We start from the raw sequence: 21,031 nt of genomic DNA on the forward strand, positions 1-21,031 counted from the left end.
AAATGTCTGTTAGGTCGGGAAACATTTTATACAGATACCTCATTTCACCTTGCGGCATTAGAGAGCAATTTTAGTACCTCACACACCAGCGGCAGCACCGGCACCCTCACAACTCTGACTCGTACATGTCCCCACAGGTGGCCACAAACCCCTTGATCTTCGGGCCTCGAGTGCCCAAACCACAGGGTGAGGCAGTGGGAAGGAGTGAAGGAAGGAAAGAACTGCGCTCCGCCTTTCCCTGAGGGTGGGAGCCTCGTCATGGCAACCAACGCCTTCCCTGAGGGAGGGGGCGCGAGGCAGAAATGGCGCGAAAGAGACGGGGCGCGAGCGAGGAGGAGCGCGAGCACCGCGCCGCCGCTCCATCCTCGCTCGCTCGCGCGCGTCACCCCGGCCCGCGCCCCCGCAGGCAGCGCCGCCCCCGCGCCCCGCGCATGCGCGGAGCCGCCCAACCGTCCCGGCGCGGCTCCGTTCGAACTCGTGAGGGGAGCGCGGCCGCCATGGAGGGACGGCTCTCCCGCATCCCCGTGTACGCCCGGCTCCACCGCCCCGAGCCGTTCGCAGGTGGGTGCGAGGCACGGAGGGACACCCAGGGGGCACGGCTGGCGGGGTTCAGCCGAGGGGTACAGGGGGGCGCCGGCGTTAGGGAGCTCCATGGCTGCCTGGCTGTGTGGTGGCTGTTCCAAAATCTAATTAGAAGTTTTATTCCACTGTTTTGTCCTTATTTAGGACTTAGGTTAATGCTCAGCCTGGTGTGTGTACCCTCCACCGACTGAAGGCAGCGGCCCATTGATGTGAAAGATGCTTCATTCACAGTCTTTTACTTTTCTAAATCTTTTAATTCTGCTTACAGCACTTTATAGCATTTTATAAGCGTGAGGCACCCAGGCTTAGCGTTAAAAACGTGGGGGCTGGGCTGTATCGGTGGAAGCTCCATGTTGCTCTAGTGTAAATGTGCTCATGGGTGTGTCATTTGAAAAATACTTAACTTGAGGGAGAAAAAGCGACTTCCTAAAGCCACTGAGTGAACATAGCTTTGTATACTCAAACAGTCGTGATTTAAGAGAAATAAACTCTATATAAAAAGCTAGTTTTCTTTGTTATTTTAGTAGCTATTCACTCACGGCAAAATACGGAGGTGTCTTAACAGAGTTTCATGTGGGCTGTGTTTGTTTTGCTTCCAGTATTGAACAACAACCTTGTGACACGATGTCTGCTTGATGTCGAGACCTTCTTTATTGTGTATTATCATTTCAAACTCTCATTAGTGCTAGCCTGGTAATTATATTTTAACACTGTGTACATCTGACCTATTTGTGGCTTATTCTGGACCCTTGATCCTGGGTGAAACTTGACGACTGCTCTTAGTTACTTCTACCTTAAAGTCTCCATTCTAGCCAGATATAACTGCTTTACCTCAAATTAAAGGCTTAAGAGACCTTAAAGGGAGTCTTTTCTAGGCTGTGGTGTTTTCACAGTTGTCTTTTTTCCCCAGAATTGCAAATGACTTTTCCTTCAAAGAGAAAATGTGTCAGCAAAACATCAGAGCAAGAGTTCAGCAAGGTTCCCAGTTTTAACTTTGCCTCAAACATTCCAGCGGACAATGTCTTCAAGGCTGCAAACCAAGGGTAAATCAAAGCAAAATATTGATGGTTTTATTTGGCAGATGTCCTAAAGATGGCTCGTTTTGCAGATTGCGTCAAGCTAACAGGCTTGGTGATCTGCAAGAACATAGTAATCTTCTGGTAATTGTATTTTATCTCTCTTTTAAGGTTGCCTAAGTCTGACAAGAAAGTGGAACTGGTTTCAAAGAAGACAGCGACGAGACGGTACGTCCCTGCCATCTCTGTTAGTTGTCCTTGTGCCGTGGTCTTCCCCCATGGAGGCTTGTGGCAAGCTCTCACCCATGTGCAGCTTTCCTGCCAAGTTTGCTAGTTAAATCTGTTGGTCAGAAGCAAAAGCCAACGCTTAAAAGAGGGCATATTTGTGAAATTAGGAGGTGTGCAATGCTGGTATTTTGCCCCTAAGTCTTTGCTCTTTGACTCCACAGCCCTCTCAGCAGATTCCAACTAGAAGCAGAGCTGAAAAACAAGAACCAATTGGTGGAAACACTCAAACAACAGCTAGCAAGATCAGAGGTAAGGATAGGAGAGAAAAATAAATAAATCATTGTGTAATTTCCATCTTCTGATCCATACAGCATCATGTTAAGGATTGTCTTGCTTGTTTTCTTGTCTTCGTCAGAATGTCTTTGTATTCTTCTGCAAGTTGTTTTCCCATCTGCTCAGCTCTGGGGAGGCCAAACTGGGAATATTTTGACTGGTTCTGGGCTCCTGGTACAAAAGAGAGGTGGATATACTGGACAGAATTCAAGAAAGGGCCACAGAGATGGTTAAGGGACTGGAGGAAAGGCTGAAAGAGCTGGGACTGCTCAGGGACTTCTGTTTCAAACAGATCTGGTTTTGTGGAATCAGATTCAGAACTGGCACTTCATTATTCCCTGTCTCAGAGATAACTCTAGGACATGCTTAGTACTACTTCTGTCATGTACAGGAGGCCCTCCTGGTAACCTACAGCTGTGAAATCTCACTTTATTTTCCCGTTCTCAATCTGTGGGATGATTTTTTTAAGAGCCTCTGAGGCTTCCTATGAAATGTTCCCAAAGCTTCTGACACTATCAGCCAGATCACCCTAATCCACATGCTTATTGATCCTCTTGGAGAATTACATTCAACCTGGGAGATTGATCAGCTTATCCAATTTCTTGGTAATATCTGAATTGTGTAGGGAATCATGCTGTGGCTTAAAGATGTAAAACACCCTTCACAATGTTTATATGCTTCTCAGTGTGTGCATTATTTATATAAATGAGAGGGAGCACAAGAAAAGATAAAGTTGCCTAAAAGGATTTCCTCCATGACCAAATTTTTCTAGTAATTGCTATGATGTGTGGATGTGATAAATGTATTAATCCTGTCAAGAAGGAGCGAGGACCTGCAACAGCCTAATTTGCTGTGCTGGTAGAGACAGAAGGCAAGGTCTGATTCTTTGTGCCAAGTGCAGCACTTATGGAGTTGTTATTGTCAGTATTACTAAGGAGAAGAAAATCTCCTTGGAAACTTGCCTCACTTGCAGCTGTGTTAATGGCAGGGCACCATACAGTTAAGGGAGTTGAAGAAGGAGAATGAAAGGCTGGTCCACGAAGTTGAGAAGCTCAAGCAGATCCAGGAGACTTGCATGATGATTTTAGAAAGGAGAAACATCGGTCCTGGTAAGGAGTTTGCACTTCCCTTACATCCTGGTACTCCTTCTCCAGAATATTTTTTTTTCTTCTGTTGTGACTATTCCTAAGAAATTTGAACCATGATTCCTTGGTAAGGGAATACTGCTGGAATTGCAGGGTTTGGGGGTTTTTTTTGTGATTTAAGAGAAAAAGCTGCTTCCTGTAGTAGGCCCTGGCCTGGATAAAGTAACTTAGTATTTCCTGCTGTAGAAAAGCTGTTTGTTCTCAGAGCACTCTGTGTATTAGAGGTTCACTAATGCACCTCCTGAATTAGTTACAGGTAGCAACATAGAGGAGGAAAAAGAGACGCGCGCTTGCCAGGAAAAGACAACAGTAAGAAAAGCTTGAAGTGGGCTTTGGAGGGGTCTGTGTGCCCCTACCCTTCTCTCTGATGCTGAAACAGCTGAGACTCACATTTATTTGCATCATATTAAAAGTCATTTTCCTTTTGACTCTTCAGACGCTAACTAAGAAGGTCATAGAAGATTTGAAGCTATTCTGTCACACAGTTGCAAAAGAGAAGGAGATGCTTGAGGTAAGACTGACTCAACCAGGCAGTGAGCGCCAGGTACTCAGGGTGGTTTTTTTGCTCCTCCCAATCCTCCTTTCTCCACGTGAACCAGACGAAAACCTGCAGTATTCCTCTTTTAATATAAACCCACACGTTAAGGAAACTGTTACTCCCCTTTTAAATAGAGGGATCCACCAGCCTGGTTGTTGTTCTTGAAGTCAGAGCATTTGATTTAACTTGGAAACTGTTGCAGAGCAGTGACCTTGGGTTAATCTCTGGGGCAACCTAGAAGTGTGCAAGTGGCTTCAATAATTACTTATATACAGACCAAAACAGTAATTAAGTTACAGTTCTATAATTCTTGATAAGAAGCCCAAGAGCTAAAATATAACTGTTATAGGAGAGTTCCTAAATTTTGGTCATAGATAAATTTACATTTTCCACAAGCAACCAAGGTTAAAGAAATCTCACTTCACTTAGTTTGGGAGGAAGAGCTCTGATGCTTTAGCTGGAGCTGGTTTAGGACTTGGCTTTGCTGTTCCTTACTCTGGTGTTAGTAAAACATGGTGTGCACTGACTTCTCCACAGACAGCAATGGCCAAGTGGAAATCAGCACAAGAGGAGAAGCAGCATGCCCTGGAGAAGCAGTCCTACATCCAAGCTCAAATTAAGGAATGGAAAGCCATACTTGAAGGGCTGGGGAAGCTCCTGGCCATGTGAGGCACGAGGATGCACTGTTTTTTTGCTGTTTCATCCCTAGTTCAGTCGTCCCTTGTCAAGCCTATTTCGAGCTAGTCACTGCTCCCCGGCGGGGTAGGGACAGACGCGGGGCTGAGGCAGCAGCGACGGCCGGTTAGCCTTGTGCCGGGCGTTCGCCGCTCTGTTGCGGTCTCTGGTGTTCGTGGGTTTAGTTCATTAAAGGTGCTGCAAGGACGCGGGCTCAGCCGCGACCGCGCCGGGAGGCGGGCGGCGGGGCGGGGCGTGCCGGGGCCGAGCCGCGCCTGCGCGCAGGCCTGCGGCGGGGAGCGGCCATGGCGGCGGCGGTGCTGGGGCGCGCGGGGGCCGGGGCGCGGCGGTGGCGGGCGCTGGCGGTGCCGCGGCGCGGCGGCGCGGGGCTGGCGGTGGACGACACGGTGAACGGGCTGAGCGCCGAGCAGCGCCAGGTACGGCCGGGCGGGGCGGGCTGAGCGCCGCGCGGGGGTGTGGCGGGGCGGGCGGGCACCGATTGGCCGCGGCGGGGGCGAGCCGCCCAATCCGCGCGCGCGGGGCGGGGGCGCGGCGCCCCGGACGCGCGGCCCGCGGGAGTGACCGCCCGGGCCCACGCGGCCCTTCCCGCGGCTTCGCCACGGAACGTGGCACTGCGTAAGCGAACGGCCCCTGCGTCCCCGTTGGGCCTGTTGGATCGGCAGTAATCGTCAGAAACGTGATCGTCAAAGGAACACTTCGGTGGGGTCGTGTCACATCGTCCCAAAAGAAGTGTTGCAGCTCTCGCAGCTTGTTCTCCTGCCCAATGGGGCATTTAAAGATTTAGGATAATTCTTAGAACTCATTGTAGTTTACGGCTTTTCCTAAAGGGATAACGCAGGGGCAGCACTGATCTCTGCTCTGGTGACCAGTGACAGGAACCCAGGGAAGAGCAAGAACTGGGTTAGGGGAGGTTTAGGCTGGATATTGGGAAAAAGCTCTTCCTCCAGAGTGTGGTCGGACACTGGAACAGCTCCCCAGGGAATGGTCACAATGGCTGCCAGAGCTCAAGGAGCATTTGGACAACACTCTCAGGCACAAGGTGAGATTGTTGGGGTGTCCTGTGCAGAGCCGGGAGTTGGACTTGTTACCAAAAACCTCTGAAAATGCTGGGAAAAATAAGACTGACACTGTCTTTAGTGTTAGTGAATAAGGCATTCCTTTATTCTTGACCAAGAGATGTTTGTGTGTCTGACAAAGTTCCAGCTTCCACATCGACCCAAGACACAAAACTTTTTCACTTACACATTTTTAGCAGACAAAGAAATGAATGTTCATTGGTTCTATGTTGCATAATTCTCTTTATTAATTAGTATTCTATTCTCTATCAGTTATTGATTTCTCCTTCTTCATGCTAGTCTGGCCCACTTTCATTAGTCCTTTTATCATTTCTCAAATGGGGAGTTTCCAACTTTCCAGGCTTCGGTCTCCTCTGTGTCTTCTGGTTACTCCACCATGTCTTTGAAGGGCCATAAATTTAAGATCCCAGGTGTCCAATCTTCAACTCCTTCAGGCTTTGTTTATTGGAGCTTGTCAGGATTAGTTTAGCAAACTTAAGGTTTCGGTGATTTAATGATCAAAGTATCCATAAATGTCTGTGAAAAAGGAACTTAAATAGTGCTGACTAAAAGTGGGCACACTTAGAATTATTTTAAACAGCTAATTAAAAATTGGTTAGGAAAGTTACATCATTTCCAACAGATGATCCTTGTGGGTCCCTTCCGGCTCAGAATGTTCTGTGATTCTATGATCCTTAGCTTTGCTGTGTTCTGTGTGCAGCAGTAGCCAAGTGCTGACCATTCCAGATGTATTCTCTTCTGCCCCAGGGCTTGGAGTGAAGGGCAGTGGCTTCCCAGGGCTGCTCCACACAGGCTGCTGCCAGTGAAACACGGGAGCTACAGCCTCACTTTCCAGATAATTCTGATGGTACAAGCATATGGATGTACAAAATAAACTTACTTGTTCTTCTTTCATGCTACGGAATTATTCCTTGCCACATTTGTGTTAATGTTTATGGCCTTATCAGCTCGAACTGATGTTTCTTTGTACTTCTATATTCAGCAAGTATAAAAGAAGGTGTAAAATATTCCTGTTGTTCCTATCTGTCCGGTGGAAAAGCTAAAAAACCAAGATCAGAAATAATCTTCAGTATTAGTGAAGCTGTGACTTAAAAGCAATATAACTGTTATAAACTGGCTTAGGGTATCACAGTTACCTGTCCGAGTCCATCCTCAATCTCTAATTGATTAAGGTTTTGGGGTTTTTTTTATTATGGTTTTAAGCTTCTTCTAATTTATTTTAAACTCTTTGCTGAAGTGTAATGCAGTCAGCTTTGTCACAGTGAAAAAACATCTAATGTCTTTTGGGGTTTTTTTAAGTCTGTAAATCCAGCAATGGGGAGAAAGCTTGTTTGGTTGTACTGGGACTCAGGGTCTGTGTGACTGTGGAAATTTAACCTATCTTCTCAGTTGTTAAAAAGAGGTTGCTTAGTTTTTGGGGCTCAGAGAAAGACAGAGGAGTGTAGGCATATTTTGGTTTGTTGCTCCTGTGCCTTATACAGGTTCTGGTTTAACAGCTCAGGGTTTCAGTCTCTAAAACTGTTCCTTCACCAGAATTAATATGTGGGAATAAAGAACCAAAAAGAAAAAAAATGGGATTATTAAACTCTACCATAAGATCCAGACCACGTTTTTAAATCTTCCTGTTAAAAACATTTAAGACATTGTATACATTTTGTTAGTATGTGTATAGAGTTCTGTAGAATATATTTATGTAAGTATTCAGAGTTTAAAATTTAGAAAAATGTTTTGGGTTTTTTAACACTTGGATCAATGAACACTCCTGGCTCTATCAAATTTTCCCACTGTAGGAGGTAGTAAGGTAGATAATGTAGTTCCAATTTGACACACAAACTCGTTTTAATTAGTATCCCTGCTTATTACAGGTATCTGCCTGTAATTAAATGGTGCTGTAAGCAGCTACTGGATAGGGTTACCACATTATAAACTCAGTTCATCAGCTTCCAAAGTTTACTGCCCAAAAACATGCCTGAAGCCCCAGTGCAGGCAGGAGTTCAGGAACATTCTCTCATGTCAGGGTACGATTAAGGTTAAATGCTGAGAGAGACTAAAGTACATCAGCTCCTTTTTAAAAGACTAGAAAAGTTACCCTTTTATGTGGTATTTCAGCCAGTAACCTGAACCGTGGATTTCCTTATGGTCTTGTGCTTCTGAGTTTGGGATGCTGGAGTTGCCTGGTGAGGGAATGTTGGCAAGATCCAGGGGAAGAAGATGACAATATATTGCTGAGATGTAACGGATGTGTTTTTCCTCCCCTCTTTTCCCAGCTTAGACAGACCATGACAAAGTTCTGCCAAGAGCATTTGGCTCCAAAGGCCCAACAGATTGACCAGGAAAATGAATTCAAAGGCATGCGGGCAAGTATTTCATCTGAAAGCCTCTCCGGGCTTTGATCTCTGCATTAGTCCAGACAATCCCAGGCCACACCACAGGAACATGTGCATTAACTTTTCAAATTTAAAAGCCACAGCGAAAGCGTTTTTTGCATTTCCTGTTTTATCTTTTGTTACCAACTTTCAGCAAGCTGGGGCAGAACCCAGCGATAATAGTAATAATAAAGATTGATAATGGTCTCGTTTGGATTCTTATGGGATTTCTGCCTGGCTCTGTTCAGGCTCCTTCTCCAACATGTGCTTTGTATACTTCTGGCTCAATCCCCTTCTTGGACACGAATTTCCTCTCAGATTTGCTGTGAAAATACTGTGTGCAAATGCTGAAATGTGGAGTTTGACTGTTGAGCTGAAACTTGCCTTTCTAATAAACCAAACAAATGCTGTGCCACAGGGTGCTTTGATTGATGGAAATGAGAGATCTGACTATTGGTTTTTATAAGCTCTACAAGACTCAAAAAGCTCTAAACATCTGCCAGGATTTCCCAGAGTTCTGATGCTGACATTTCCAGGGATGTATGTGCAGCTTTGAAGTGAAGTATATAAATTTAGCCTGGCATTCCAGATGTCATCCAGAGCTATTGTATGATACTTTTTGAAGTCTCTGGAGATATTCCCTGATAATTATTGCTGGACACAGAGGCCATATGAGGAGCACTCACCTATGTGTGCATCACATAGCAGAGGAAGGGAGCAGTAGGGAGATGGCCCCACCAGGACATGTGTGGGCTTCCCTGGTGACAGCATCCTTTGCTACTGCACTTTGTCATGGCTATAACGTTCCCATTTTTTTAATCTCCCCCAAGGAGGCTTCCTTGGCTTTAGTTGCCAGCTCCTGATTTACTGGAAGGGTTTTAAAGTGCCAGCTCATAGCACCACTTCATGTTTTGGTAGTGGATAGTTTTATACTATTTCACAAAAATTTTCCTTAGAATGGGCAAAGAGTTAAATCTTAAGAGGTATTCTTCCAGAATTAAATTTAGGCATGTGAATTTTCACTGAATTCCACAAACTACTCCCGTGTGTAGCAGAGCTAGTGTCCTTAAATCTGTGTGGTTTTTCAGTTCCAAGGATGGAGCTGCACTGTGGGAGGAACAGGTATTGATGCGTTTGCTTCATTCTCGTGATATATCGCAGATGAACAGATGTGTCCAGTGAGCTTCCTGGGGAAACTTGTTATGCTGATGCCCAGACTGCCAGTTTGGGTTGATTGCTTGTTCTGTATTCATAGGACTTTTGGAAGAAACTTGGAGAACTGGGAGTTCTGGGGATCACAGCCCCTGGTAAGTCTGTTCCCATTTTACCTTCTGATGGGTGATTCCTCAGACAAAAGAGGGACCACTTATACTCTCACTTTCCAGTTCACAACGGCCTTGTCTGTGATGTGACATCCATTTTGTCCTATCTTTGTGTTTTAAAAAACTCTTTCCGGACTGTTATTATTCTTCTGACTTTGAATCCTTTGTCCTTGTTAGACAAAGTGTCTTTCACAGTTTAAAGGCACTGCTCAGAAATGGTTTCTCCAGATGTAACATATGGAGCTCAAACATACATTGTGCCTTTCTAATATGAAGCAAGTTTTGAAGGAGGAGAGCTAGAGATAAAAGTATCCCAGACCAAACATCCATGTATAATGGGAGAAGTTAAAGGGTCTAAAATAATGCCCTGAAATGCTGTGATAACGAATGGACAGCTGACCACAGCCAACCACAGTCAAAAAAAATCAGGGGAAATCTTACTCAGCCTTGCGCAGGTTAGTGAAAAGTGTTGGGATGAATGCACCAAGGCAGGGTAATGAGGAGAAGCCCTTAGTGGAGAAAAGCAGTTGATGGGGCCTTTCTTTCCCCATGGAAAAGTCTGTTTTCTAGATGTGGCTGTGCAAAGGCTCTGCAGAATCCAGCTGAATAGCAGTGCATCAGAAAAATGCCTCTGCCTTGCTTTCAGTGCTGAAAGACTCTGCATTTCTGCTTGCTTTCTCTCTCCTCTTCCCCATTTACTGCTGCTCCTGTTTTTCCTCACTCTTACCTTCTTTCTTCTTTGATGTTGTGCCTGAGGCTTACAGCAGTTTCCCACACTATAAATAAGCCATCTCCTCACAAGTCCTGTCCTTCTTGATTTTCTCAAAGGTTTACCTCTCAAACCCTCCTATGCCCAGGATTTTTCACCTAATTTTGGATTGTGGAGTTGCATGTTTCTTTATTGAAATTGCTTTTGTTGGAGGAGGTGGAGACTGGGATTTAGGATATGAAGATCGTGTGGAATCTTAGGAGGGTGTACACAATTAAACGGCATGTTTGGGCACCAGCGCATCAAGTCTATTAAGGGAATATTTTGAATAACAGTGCTATTTGTTTTCTTCCTAAAACTAAAAGAACTGTGGTGTTCGTAATTTTCCATTTGTTTTATAAAGTGCAAAGTAAAGAAATGTAAATATGTGATTCCCATGTAATGATGATATGGGCATGTCATATACAAAGAGTAGCTTTGAAAGGGCAGCATCGTTTGAAACCACACCATGGTTTGTGTTATATGAGGAGGTGTCTGGCAGGATCATTCTCCTGTTCCTCTTGCAGTGCAAAGCAATCCTGGATTTGTGCTGCTCACAGTTACCTTGCCTTTCTTGAGGCAAAAGCTCCAAACCCAGCCATTCAATAGGAGTTAATAAAAAAATGTCTTGTCTTTGCATTCCTGAGAAATTGTTAAACCCATCTTTTAGGATACTGATAGTAAACGCCTAAACTGAGGTTTGCGGTAGAGAGAGGAGATTTCAGAGGATAAAGGGCCCTGCAGATAAAGGCAGGAGTTGAAATGAGGGACATGGGAGGAAAGACTATGTGTGATGCCAGTGGCTGTGGTGTTAAATTGAGGAATTTGGAACAGCAGCCCCTTGGAGCTGTGCCTTTTGGTCACTCTGAGCACACATAGAGATTTGCTCTTACCCTTGTTGCTCTTGCTTGCAGCCTCCACGTTGATGACGAGTAAGTGCTCCCAGTTTATCTCCCTAGCTGCTTCTTGGCATTCATGTCCTGTTGTAGTGCTTCTCTTAGCAGTACAACCACTTGCTTCCTACCTGGAGAGCAAGACTTTTAGGTTGGGAGGTTACTGTATTTGTGTGTATATAAATGTGTTTTTAGGTATATGTGTATATATTTACATAGGCTGTTGGCTCCTCAAGGCCGTTACACATTTCTCAGCCTTCTCTTTTTACCTGCCTTCTTTTTCCCTGTTCTACTGTGTGACTTTAATCTTTACTATTAGTTTTAGGCTCAACTCCATGTGCCTAGCTGGGCTCCCAGTGCTGCTCTGTCTCAGTTCATCCTCTCTTGAAATCTACATGCTTGTCACTAATGAATTGCATTTATGGATCACTCCCCTTCTCAATTGGCCACTCATCAAATTTCTGGTGTCCTGCACGTTTGTGGGCTTAGAAGAGTCCTTAGTGCCACATTTTTGAGCAGCTTGAGGATTCCTCACTTGTTTAGGGGCAAACATATGTGGATTTTACAAACCTTGCCTGTGTTCCTTTGTTCTCACCTTAAGGAGGTTGCAACTTGGTGATTTAATCTTTGCGATAATACTAAGGTTGATAAGAAGGACTCGTTATTGTGTAGTGTCAGTAGCATGTTCAAGATGTGTCCTTGTGCATGTTCTACACATAAACTATGTTATACAAGTCAAGTATGGTTTATGCTGAAGACAAAATATCCCTGCGACTTTAAGATGAGAAAACTGAAATTCAGAGAGGATGGGGCCACAAGTGCCCAGCTCAGGGACGGCAACAGTCAAATCCAGCGGCATTCAAAGTGTCTTGGATCTCATTGGAGACTGAGCCCAGCTGCAGGATCTTGTGCACGTAGTGGGTAACATGAGCTTTTTCCGTTCTTCCCAGTGGAATATGGTGGATCTGCCCTGGGATACCTGGACCACGTGCTGGTGATGGAGGAGATCTCCCGTGCATCAGCATCCGTGGGGCTCAGTTACGGGGCCCACTCCAACCTGTGCATCAACCAGCTCGTGCGCAATGGCAACGAGGCCCAGAAGCAAAAGTACCTGCCCAAGGTACGTGGCTGGAGGAGGGGCAACACTGGAAAGCATTTGGGTTCTGGCTGTGAGGATGAATGTCTTTCACAGTGTGTTGGCATCTCAAGCACCAGCAGATTTCAGTGACCAAACCTTAGGAAATACTGACGTTGCCAACCTTGCCCTTCTCTAGCTTGTCAATTTTTGTCCTATTAATCCATATTGACCTCATCCTATGCCCAGGTGCTTGTCTGCAGGCAGCACGGCCCAGCTCTCTAGAGCTGTGTTACTAAGGGAGGCTTTGAGGTGATGCTGGAGAATATTCTTCCAAATTCCCAAATCATTTTGAGATCTCTGAAAGAAAGTCACTGCTTTCCTATTTTATATTCTCCATTTCTCACTGCCCAAATGCTTGGTTTGGCTGTTAATTAACTACATGTGAAATATCGTCATCACTTGGGGCATTGATGTTGTAACTCAGAAGTGCATTAAATAGATTTCAGTTTTTCAATGCATGGAAAAACAATGAGCACATTGAAACCCGGTTACTGAGATTATCAGTGAAATTATCAGCACAAAAAACTTGATGTAAACGACGTGCAAAGTACAGTGTCACTTCCTCAAAGCACTGTGCAGCCTGCAAATGTGTAACCCTGAAGTGTCCTCCTTCCTCAGGTGTATTTTCATGCTTCATTCTCTGCCTTTCAATGAGATGTCACTTCAGCTTGACTTGTTTTGGTTCCTGACAGAGCACTTAGAAGTGCTTAACTAGATTTGAGCACCTCATGAGGACTTCTGTAGCAATGCACTGATGGATTGAATTAGTTGAACACATCTTAAGCATTGAGTCTGCTTTTAAAAAAAAAGTATAGATCAAAAGGAGAAGAAGATGGACAAAAGTACACAGGGAGGAAAAAAAAAGGCAAGGAGAAAAGGGCAGGATGAAAAAACAGTGAAGCAGAAGTAACGGCTCTGCCAGAGCCTGGTGTGAGCAGGTACAGGAGGAGGGTGTTGTGGGGTGAGGGTGGGGGACTGGGCTATGAGAGCATTGCAGAGAACTTTCCCATCCCTTTTCACCCCCTCATTGGCTTTTTGTGTTCACCAGCTCCTGTTTGTGTAAAAGGGCAGCAGAAAGCCCAGGCAGGAGCTGGGGACAGGCATATGGCTGCCTGCATGGTTCCTTGGCAGCTTCCTCATGTGTTGTGCAAGCAGGGCTGTGCTTGTCTAGCTCAGACAGAGCTGAGTCACTATTCTCATCCCACTGGGATTTGGTTCTGTTCCCTCGGCACAGCACAAGGGAGCTCCTTGCTTGGGCTGTGCCGGAACAGGAGCTCTCTTTGCATTCTTGCAGAGAACAGCAACTGTGGAGGTTCAGTGCAGGAAAACAGGTGGGGGGCTAAAGAGGGAACACAAACAGTGCTGCTGGTCTTCATCTTTTGCTAATACTTGTCTTTTCTTCTAGCTAATCAGCGGGGAGCACATTGGAGCCTTAGCCATGAGCGAGCCAAATGCTGGCTCTGATGTTGTGTCCATGAAGCTGAAGGCAGATAAGAAAGGTAAAGCCTGTCCTGTGCTGCCCAGGGAGGTGCTGGAGGTCCCATCCCTGGAGGTGTTCAAGGAACATTTGGACATGGCACTCAGTGCTCTGGTCTGGTTCACAAAGTGATGATGGGCCAAAGATTGGACTCGACGATCTTGGAGGTCTTTTCCAACCTAAGTGATTCTGGGAAGCCTGTTAGGGAATAAATGGAGCGAGAATACCAGTGTTGCTGTCGTGAGCTAACAGATTTCATCTCTTGGCTTCCAGGAGACTACTTTGTTTTGAATGGGAACAAATTCTGGATCACCAACGGGCCCGACGCAGATGTTCTCATTGTCTATGCTAAAACTGACATGAACGCTGTCCCAGCCTCCCGAGGCATAACCGCCTTCATCGTGGAGAGGGTAGGTTTAGTCATTCCCACAGGGTTTTAAAGCAGAATCCTTCACCCTAACTGCCTCATATGGAAGTCACCTGGTTTTCCTTCCATAACTGCCAGCCTCTTCCTCAAAGACAAACTACTTTCTGCCTTTCAGGCAGGAAAGGAACCTTGAATAAAATAAAATCTGAGATCAGTAAACCTTCTGATGGACATAACTTCATTATTAGAATAGTTCAGTTACTGGCTGAGCTTCCAACCCTTGCTGTAGGAGAGCCTGTGTTGGCAACTGTCCAAATAATTTATTTGCTCTTTATGTGCATTAGAAAATGGATGCACAGGGTTCCTATGTGTATGTTTCTCTGTCTATTTGTTTTCTCTGCACTTGCACTTAGACTTGGTCTTGTTCCTAGGTCACTTTATCTCCTTCCTTGCACCCTGCACATGTTCCTGTGGTCAGGGGAATTTCACAGATCTCTCATGATTTTCTTTAGTCTGTCAGAACTGAGACATGAAAGGTATTTTTACTGTCTTGACTTTGCAGGGAATGCCGGGTTTCAGGAAAGGTATTTTTACTGTCTTGACTTTGCAGGGAATGCCGGGTTTCAGGACAGCCCAGAAGCTGGATAAGCTGGGAATGAGAGGGTCTAATACCTGTGAATTGATCTTTGAAGACTGCAAGATCCCTGGTGAGTTTCGTTCAAATCATGGTGGCTTCCTGTCTTCTTGATCAGATAAATTGGATCACTAATTACACACATGTTCAGCCCATGACCCTGAGGGCTTTGCAGATGCTTATCTGCTCTCTGGCAGCCTCCAAGGGAGCTGGTGGAACTGGAAAAGTGCAATCTGCTGGATTGCAGAGAGGGAGCACATCCCTTGTCAGGTCACTGCTCTTTCACCCTCATGGACCTAGTTCTTAACCACTGCTTCTCCAAAGCCTTTCTGAGGCTTCCCAAGAAACTTGTTTCCAATAGAGCTCCCATCCTTGTATGGAGGTGAGCTACTTTGCCCTGAAGGTTTTTTTACTGGAGACTTTCCAACAGGCTTTTGTAACATTTCTGAGTTCTTTTGGAGCCAGGGCCTGAAAATGGACATCCTTTCCCCTATTAGTTAGTACAGCAGAGGCCTCTGTAATAGCAATGTTTGTTATTCCAGTGGCAAGTTTTGTTGATAGAAAAATTCCAGCCTTTCTAGAGCAAATGGAGAAGATGTCTTATCCAGAATCATAAAAATCCTGATTGTACATTTGCAGCTCCCCATAGACACCTTCAAAAGCTAAAGTGGAAGAGTTTCAGCTGAAATCTGACATTTCTAACTGTCTTGGATCCCTCCACCCTGAAATCATAAAGGCCAGTGCCCCAGCGCTCTGATCATGTCCCGGGAGTCATCCACAGGGAACATCATGTTCTTGTGGAAAGAGGATGATGACATGGAGAAGCACATCCCTGCAGTGTTGGATGTTAACGCACTTGGCACTCTGGCCATTAATGCTCCTCCTGATCTTTGGCTTTGGAAGCTGAAACATTTTTTTCCAGGAAATTGTTCAGGCTATTCAGTCATTTTTCATAGAATCCCAGGATGATTTAGGCTGGAAGGAACCTTAAAGCTCATCCAGTCCCACCCCCTGCCCTGGGCAGGGACACCTTCTGCTAGCCCAGGTTGCTCCTCCCCTCAGTGAACACAGGCCCTCAGAGAGCAGCTTGTCTGAGTTTTGCACATAAATAAATCCCTTTTCCTTTTCTCTTTGCAGCTGAAAATGTCTTGGGGACACTGAGCAAAGGAGTCTACGTTCTGATGAGTGGATTGGACCTGGAGAGGCTCGTGCTGTCTGGGGGCCCCTTGGGGTAAGGGTTTGTCATCTTTTACAGGTTGTAGGGCCAGAAGGGTGCTTGGTGATCACCAAGCCTGGTGGGGATCCCTTGGGATGCAGCTCTTGGTAGGATATATCCCAGATGGAGAGCTGGGTTACTGGGGCAGCAGAAGAGGAGAGGCTGGGTCAGATGTGGGAAGGAAGCAAGGTGCAAGGATCCCGTGGCTGCTGGGTGTCCCAGTCAAAACCAGCATAGAACTCCAGCACCAGCACAGCTGTTTGACTGGACTCTCCTGGAGGTGCTCAGGGCCTTCTCGGCAGCCACCACTCACTCACGTGTACTCTGCCTCATCCTTGAGCTCTCAGCTCCTCACGCAGTGGTTTTCCAAATTGAAAGCATCTCTGTGGAGCCCCCTGTGAGGGGCAAGGGATGGAATAAGCAGTGGCCAGAAAGAATGTTTGCAAGTCTGCCTGCCAGTGTCCACTGATCCTCCAGAGCAAGCTTTGGAGAAATGATTGGTCTTGATATAAAAATTTCCAGAGATCTGCCTCAGTCCCCAGTTGCTGGCTTGTGTATCCCTACATTATTACTCAGGGAATAACCAGCTCATTTGTGTTACCAATTCCTTAGACACACTATCCAGAGAGTCACAAGCTGGTTTGTTCTTCATTTATTCAATCCTTAAGCTCCCCAGTAATTATTGGCACCCCACAGTCCTTTAGTCCTCCCGAGTGATCTCTCTGGGCTAATCCTCATGTGGAAAGACCAACTTCCACAAAGCAGGAGGAGGACTTTTTCCCCTCCTTGTTCTTACCTGTGCTTTTTTTTTGGTATTGGCTGGTACTCCTTGAGTTGGGGGGCTCTGGAGAATAAGAGGCAGCACAGAGTGTCCTGGCTATGTTTGTGAGAAAGCTCTTCAAGTCTCAGTCCCCTGAATTAAAAAGTCAGACCTTCCCAAATGTCAAGAATGTCGCAAATGAGCACTAGGGAGAAATGTGGGACCTTTGGATTTTGTTCTTAGCCTTGTTTGAGTGGAGCTGTAGGAACACAGCAGGATATCACTTTAGCTATGAGAACCTTTTTGCCTTGGGTTACTCTTCCAAAATTAAATCATTATTTCAGTTAAATCATTACATATAATATATTATATATATATAATATATATACTTATATAATATATACATATAAAATATAGATATTATAATAATTATATATTTTATATATATAGTTAAATCAATATATTCAAGTTTCCCTTTTCCCTCTGCTCTTCTTAGGCTCATGCAAGCTGTTCTTGACCATGCAATTCCATACCTGCATGTCAGAGAAGCATTTGGACAGAAAATTGGCCACTTCCAGGTAAGGCAGAAAAGGAATTGGGAATTTTTGTTCTCTTTTCTCTTTAAAACTGAGAAGACTGAGAGTTTTGTCCTGGCGGGGACTTTGCATGGAGAAGGTCACCTGGTGTTTATGCTCGGGCTGCATGATGTGATAATGAGCAGCCTGGGCTAATGGAAGGTTCCTGTGCATGCCAAGGAGATGGAACTGGATGAACTTTAAGGTCCCTTCCAACTCAACAAATCCTGGCATTCTATGATGTGGTTAGAAGGTGGAAAGACTTCTGAGCCTGCTCCCCTGAGGTCACTGTTGGCGGGTGAGGGACTGTGGCTGATATCTAGGGGTCTGTGAATGAGCAGAACCTCCAGCTCCCTCATGTCTGCTGGGCCCATGTCTCCTCCTGTGTCTAGTTTCTCTGAGATATTTTGGGGAACAGTTGGTCCCCCTCACTTGTGTTAATTAACGTCCCTTGTCTTTGGGCTGTGCAGCTCATGCAGGGCAAGATGGCAGATATGTACACACGGCTCATGGCGTGCCGGCAGTACGTCTACAACGTGGCCAAAGCCTGTGACCAGGGCCACTTCAATGCCAAGGTGAGCTCTACTCCTACCTGGGCTGTGTGTCCTGGGGCAATTCCTCCAGTCCCAGAGCCTCACCTGGGGGGAGCCTCTGTACAATTAGAGTCCTCACAGCCCAAAGGGTCTTTTTTTCACACCCAAAATACCTTCTTTCACTCACAAATTAAAAGCAAGCCTCCTTTTACAAGGCAAGAAATTTAGCTGCATCAGTAGATGTTTATTGGCAGCCCAGACAGATGTCCTGGCTGTTGTAAGTGCTGTAGCAGTTGTTAGAGGTGTTGTCACCTCCACCTGTCACCACACCTCTATTAGAGGAGGATGTTGAGTGTTTAACAGTGGGAGCACAGAGCTCTGCATCCCAAAGCAAATCACAGTGGTCTCCTGAGGGATTGATGGGCCTTTGTGAGACACCAGCTTCTCTGGTGCACTTTTTTTTCCTTCTTCTGTCTTCATGTGGCCTTTACAGACCTGCCATGAGTGTTCTATAGTGACAGGGACACTGCTTGAGCTCCCTGTCCCTGTGCTTTGTGATCAAGTAGTTCAGGGTTCTTAGCAGGTGTCTGTAGAGTGATGGCAGGGTGAGGGCAGCAGAGGGACTGGAGATGGGCAGGTGACACCTTTCCTCACTGTCCCATTGTGACTGTCCCATAGGACTGTGCCGGAGTGATCCTGTATTCAGCAGAGTGTGCGACGCAGGTGGCCCTGGATGGGATCCAGTGCCTGGGTGAGTCACTGACGGCTGGACAGAGCCAAGCACAGTGCAAGAGCATTTCCCTCTGCTGTCCCACCCTCAGCCCTGAAACTGGGGACAAGGAGTGACCTGTGGCTTGTTTTGGGTGGCAGGTGGGAACGGTTACATCAATGACTACCCCATGGGGCGCTTCCTGCGCGACGCCAAGCTCTATGAGATCGGGGCGGGCACCAGCGAGGTGCGCAGGCTCATCATCGGCAGGGCCTTCAACGCCACCTTCAAGTAATGCCACCAGTACAGAGGCAGCACCGTGACCACCACGAGGCCTTGACCGCGAGGCTGGAATGCACAACTGAGCTTCTTCCTGCCTGCCATTCCAGCATCGTCACTTCTGGAATCCCCTCTGCCTGCTCTGGGAGCAGATGGCTGCTGGACTGGGCTTGGACAAAATTAATCAGAGGGTACATGGAAGGAGAAGTGTTCTTTCTCTTTTGTGATCACCCTGATTCATGCTGTTCATGTGCTGTTGGTTCTCAGATTTGCAAAGCAGAGGTTCATCCCCCCACCAGGCAAGCTGGCAAGGGGTGTGCAGCCACTCCTGCACACAGAAAGTCAATCCAAACCCACCAAAAATGGACAATGAGGGAACAACTTTGTTCTTTCTAAAAAGCCCTGAGTGCCGTTAAACAGTTAGAATTTAGCGTATTGCCATTGGAAGGTGAAACTTCCTGCTGTTACCTTCCAATGGAAGGTTAATACCTTCCATTGTGGGAACTTGACACCAAGCACATCATGGGGTTGCTATCATGAATGCTCAAAATCATCTGTGCACAAGCAGTGTTTTAGGTGCTGATTCCTAAAACTTCCTTAAATCCCATGTGTTTCTTTGCAGAATTCCTTTCCTATTTGCAGAATTCCTTTCCTATTCCGGCTGCTTCTGGAGTTATTTGAGTGCAGGCCCGAGTCCTTGCTGCACTGACTGACTGCTCCCACCAAGTCATTCCCTCAGAGCTGTCACCATCCATCAGTCTGGGGACAGTTAACACGTCCGAGCTGTGTTGTGACATCCGTGAATGAAGCAGGCAGACAGAGCTGACTTTCTTTGGGGTTTGGTTCCCTCTGAAGGTTGTTGTTTTGGCCAAGCCTGTCCTCACACTCCACCTCTGGTCAGCTGAGCAATGTGTTTGTGAGTGATCTCAGTGAATCTTGTATCCAGCAAATTGGGGCTTATCCAGCTTTTTAAAGGAAATCGCACAGCATCCTGCCAGCCTTTAAATGCGAATCACAAATCAAAACGAGCTGCTGGAAATGTGATTGAACAGTTAATTAAACAGTTGCCATGTAGGCAGCTCCCAGCAGTTTTAACAAAATTCACCTTCGACTGTGTGTATTTTTTTGGTTGTAGTTGACATCTGTCTGTACCAGGTGACAGTAGACTAACACAGAATTTTAAAATGTCACAGATTGAAGACAGGTCACTTTCCTGAATTGCCAGGTAGGTCACTGAGAGTTTATAAAAGTCACAAAGAGCCAGAAAGAGCTTCTAAAGTCCTGGTGGTAGCACTTTCCTCCAAAACTTCGTATTTATTCAGCCTCATTGGGTGGCTGTCACCCAGGAAGTGTCCCAGGGTTTAATTTTCAGCCTAAATCTCTGGATAGAGGGTGGACAGAGGTGCCCTGAGCTGCATCTGAAAATGCTGTGGAAGTGAACCTTGAGGTGCACTTCATACCAGAAACACTCAGTGCATTGCTGTACACAGATGTAAGAATTTAGTTATGTGACCAGACTTTTATGTTTTACCATGAAATGATTCCTGGATCACTCTTACGATCCATTCGTGCCAGAGGAACTTTTCTAGGGAGTGTCAGAGCCGTAACAGGATGATGTGAGATTCAGATTGGTAAAAATAGGTTTTCTAAGGTGGAAGCAACCTAGAGATTTTTAAACCTGTCCTTCAGCACTGGAGAGGTCTGGTTTTAATACGCACAATAAATAATGCCTTCACTTTCCAGGCTGATCAGCATCTTGGAGTTGAAGGTAAAATGAATCAATATCTAACAAATCTCGGGACAGGGGCAGGGAGTGATTCATAAATCCTCACTGCCTTGGGAAAGGGATGGGAGAGCTTTTTTGGTGAAATAGGGGTTAATCTTTATACTATACTAATAAAATAAGCCTTTGCTGTGCCCTGTGCTCCTGGGGGGGGGTCCTAGCAGAGGGGAGGTGCAGGCTCTGGTACCCACCAAAGCGCATCCAAGCTGGCAGCAGCAACAACTATGGTGTTGCTTTCCCTGCCTATCTCTCCCTCTTCCCAACCACAGTTTTTCCCCATGATTCTCATTTAGAAGAAATTCATTTACAGAGATCATGCAGGCTGTGCCTTGGGCCTTCTCTGGAGAGCAGCAGAGCTAACAGGGAAAACACAGGGGGTTATGCCTCTGGATATGATCCGAACAGTGTCTGCTGTGGATATGTGATGGAAATTGTCCTGGCCTGACAGCCTTTGGCTGGTGGCAGGGCTGGATGTGCTGCATCTTCCCTGTTTTTCAAGATCCCTGCCCTGTTTGCAGCTGGCTGGCCACTGAGCAGAGAAGGCATGAAGAGCAGGGGGAGTTATTCATTAAGGTATGCAGTGGATTGACCCTGGCTGGGTGCCAGGCACCCACCAA

General features: G+C 46.1%; 2 protein-coding genes across 3 annotated transcripts; both read left to right on the plus strand.

Annotated features, from left to right (window-relative positions):
• Positions 1-497: 497 nt before the first annotated feature.
• Positions 498-4,511, plus strand: KNSTRN (kinetochore localized astrin (SPAG5) binding protein; the record flags this gene model as incomplete). Its single annotated transcript, XM_082284456.1, has 8 exons — positions 498-561; positions 1,493-1,625; positions 1,770-1,826; positions 2,048-2,135; positions 3,148-3,268; positions 3,561-3,613; positions 3,741-3,815; positions 4,380-4,511. The coding sequence occupies 8 exons, from the start codon at positions 498-500 to the stop codon at positions 4,509-4,511; spliced, it is 723 nt and encodes a 240-aa protein (XP_082140582.1).
• A 308-nt stretch (positions 4,512-4,819) lies between these two features.
• Positions 4,820-20,399, plus strand: IVD (isovaleryl-CoA dehydrogenase). Of its 2 annotated transcripts, XR_014226471.1 has the most exons (13): positions 4,820-4,954; positions 7,882-7,971; positions 9,236-9,287; positions 11,894-12,063; positions 13,487-13,580; positions 13,832-13,968; positions 14,536-14,632; positions 15,697-15,790; positions 17,032-17,113; positions 17,581-17,685; positions 18,322-18,394; positions 18,514-18,822; positions 19,254-20,399. XR_014226471.1 is itself a non-coding variant. In XM_082283156.1 (12 exons), the coding sequence occupies exons 1-12, from the start codon at positions 4,823-4,825 to the stop codon at positions 18,645-18,647; spliced, it is 1,260 nt and encodes a 419-aa protein (XP_082139282.1). In that variant the 5' UTR covers positions 4,820-4,822; the 3' UTR covers positions 18,648-20,395. The 2 variants fall into 2 exon arrangements, 1 of the variants encoding a protein (XP_082139282.1); XM_082283156.1 differs by having other exon boundaries at positions 18,514-20,395.
• Positions 20,400-21,031: the final 632 nt, after the last annotated feature.

Source organism: Coloeus monedula, assembly GCF_965178545.1.
Source record: "Coloeus monedula genome assembly, chromosome: 6".
NCBI lineage: Eukaryota > Metazoa > Chordata > Aves > Passeriformes > Corvidae > Coloeus > Coloeus monedula.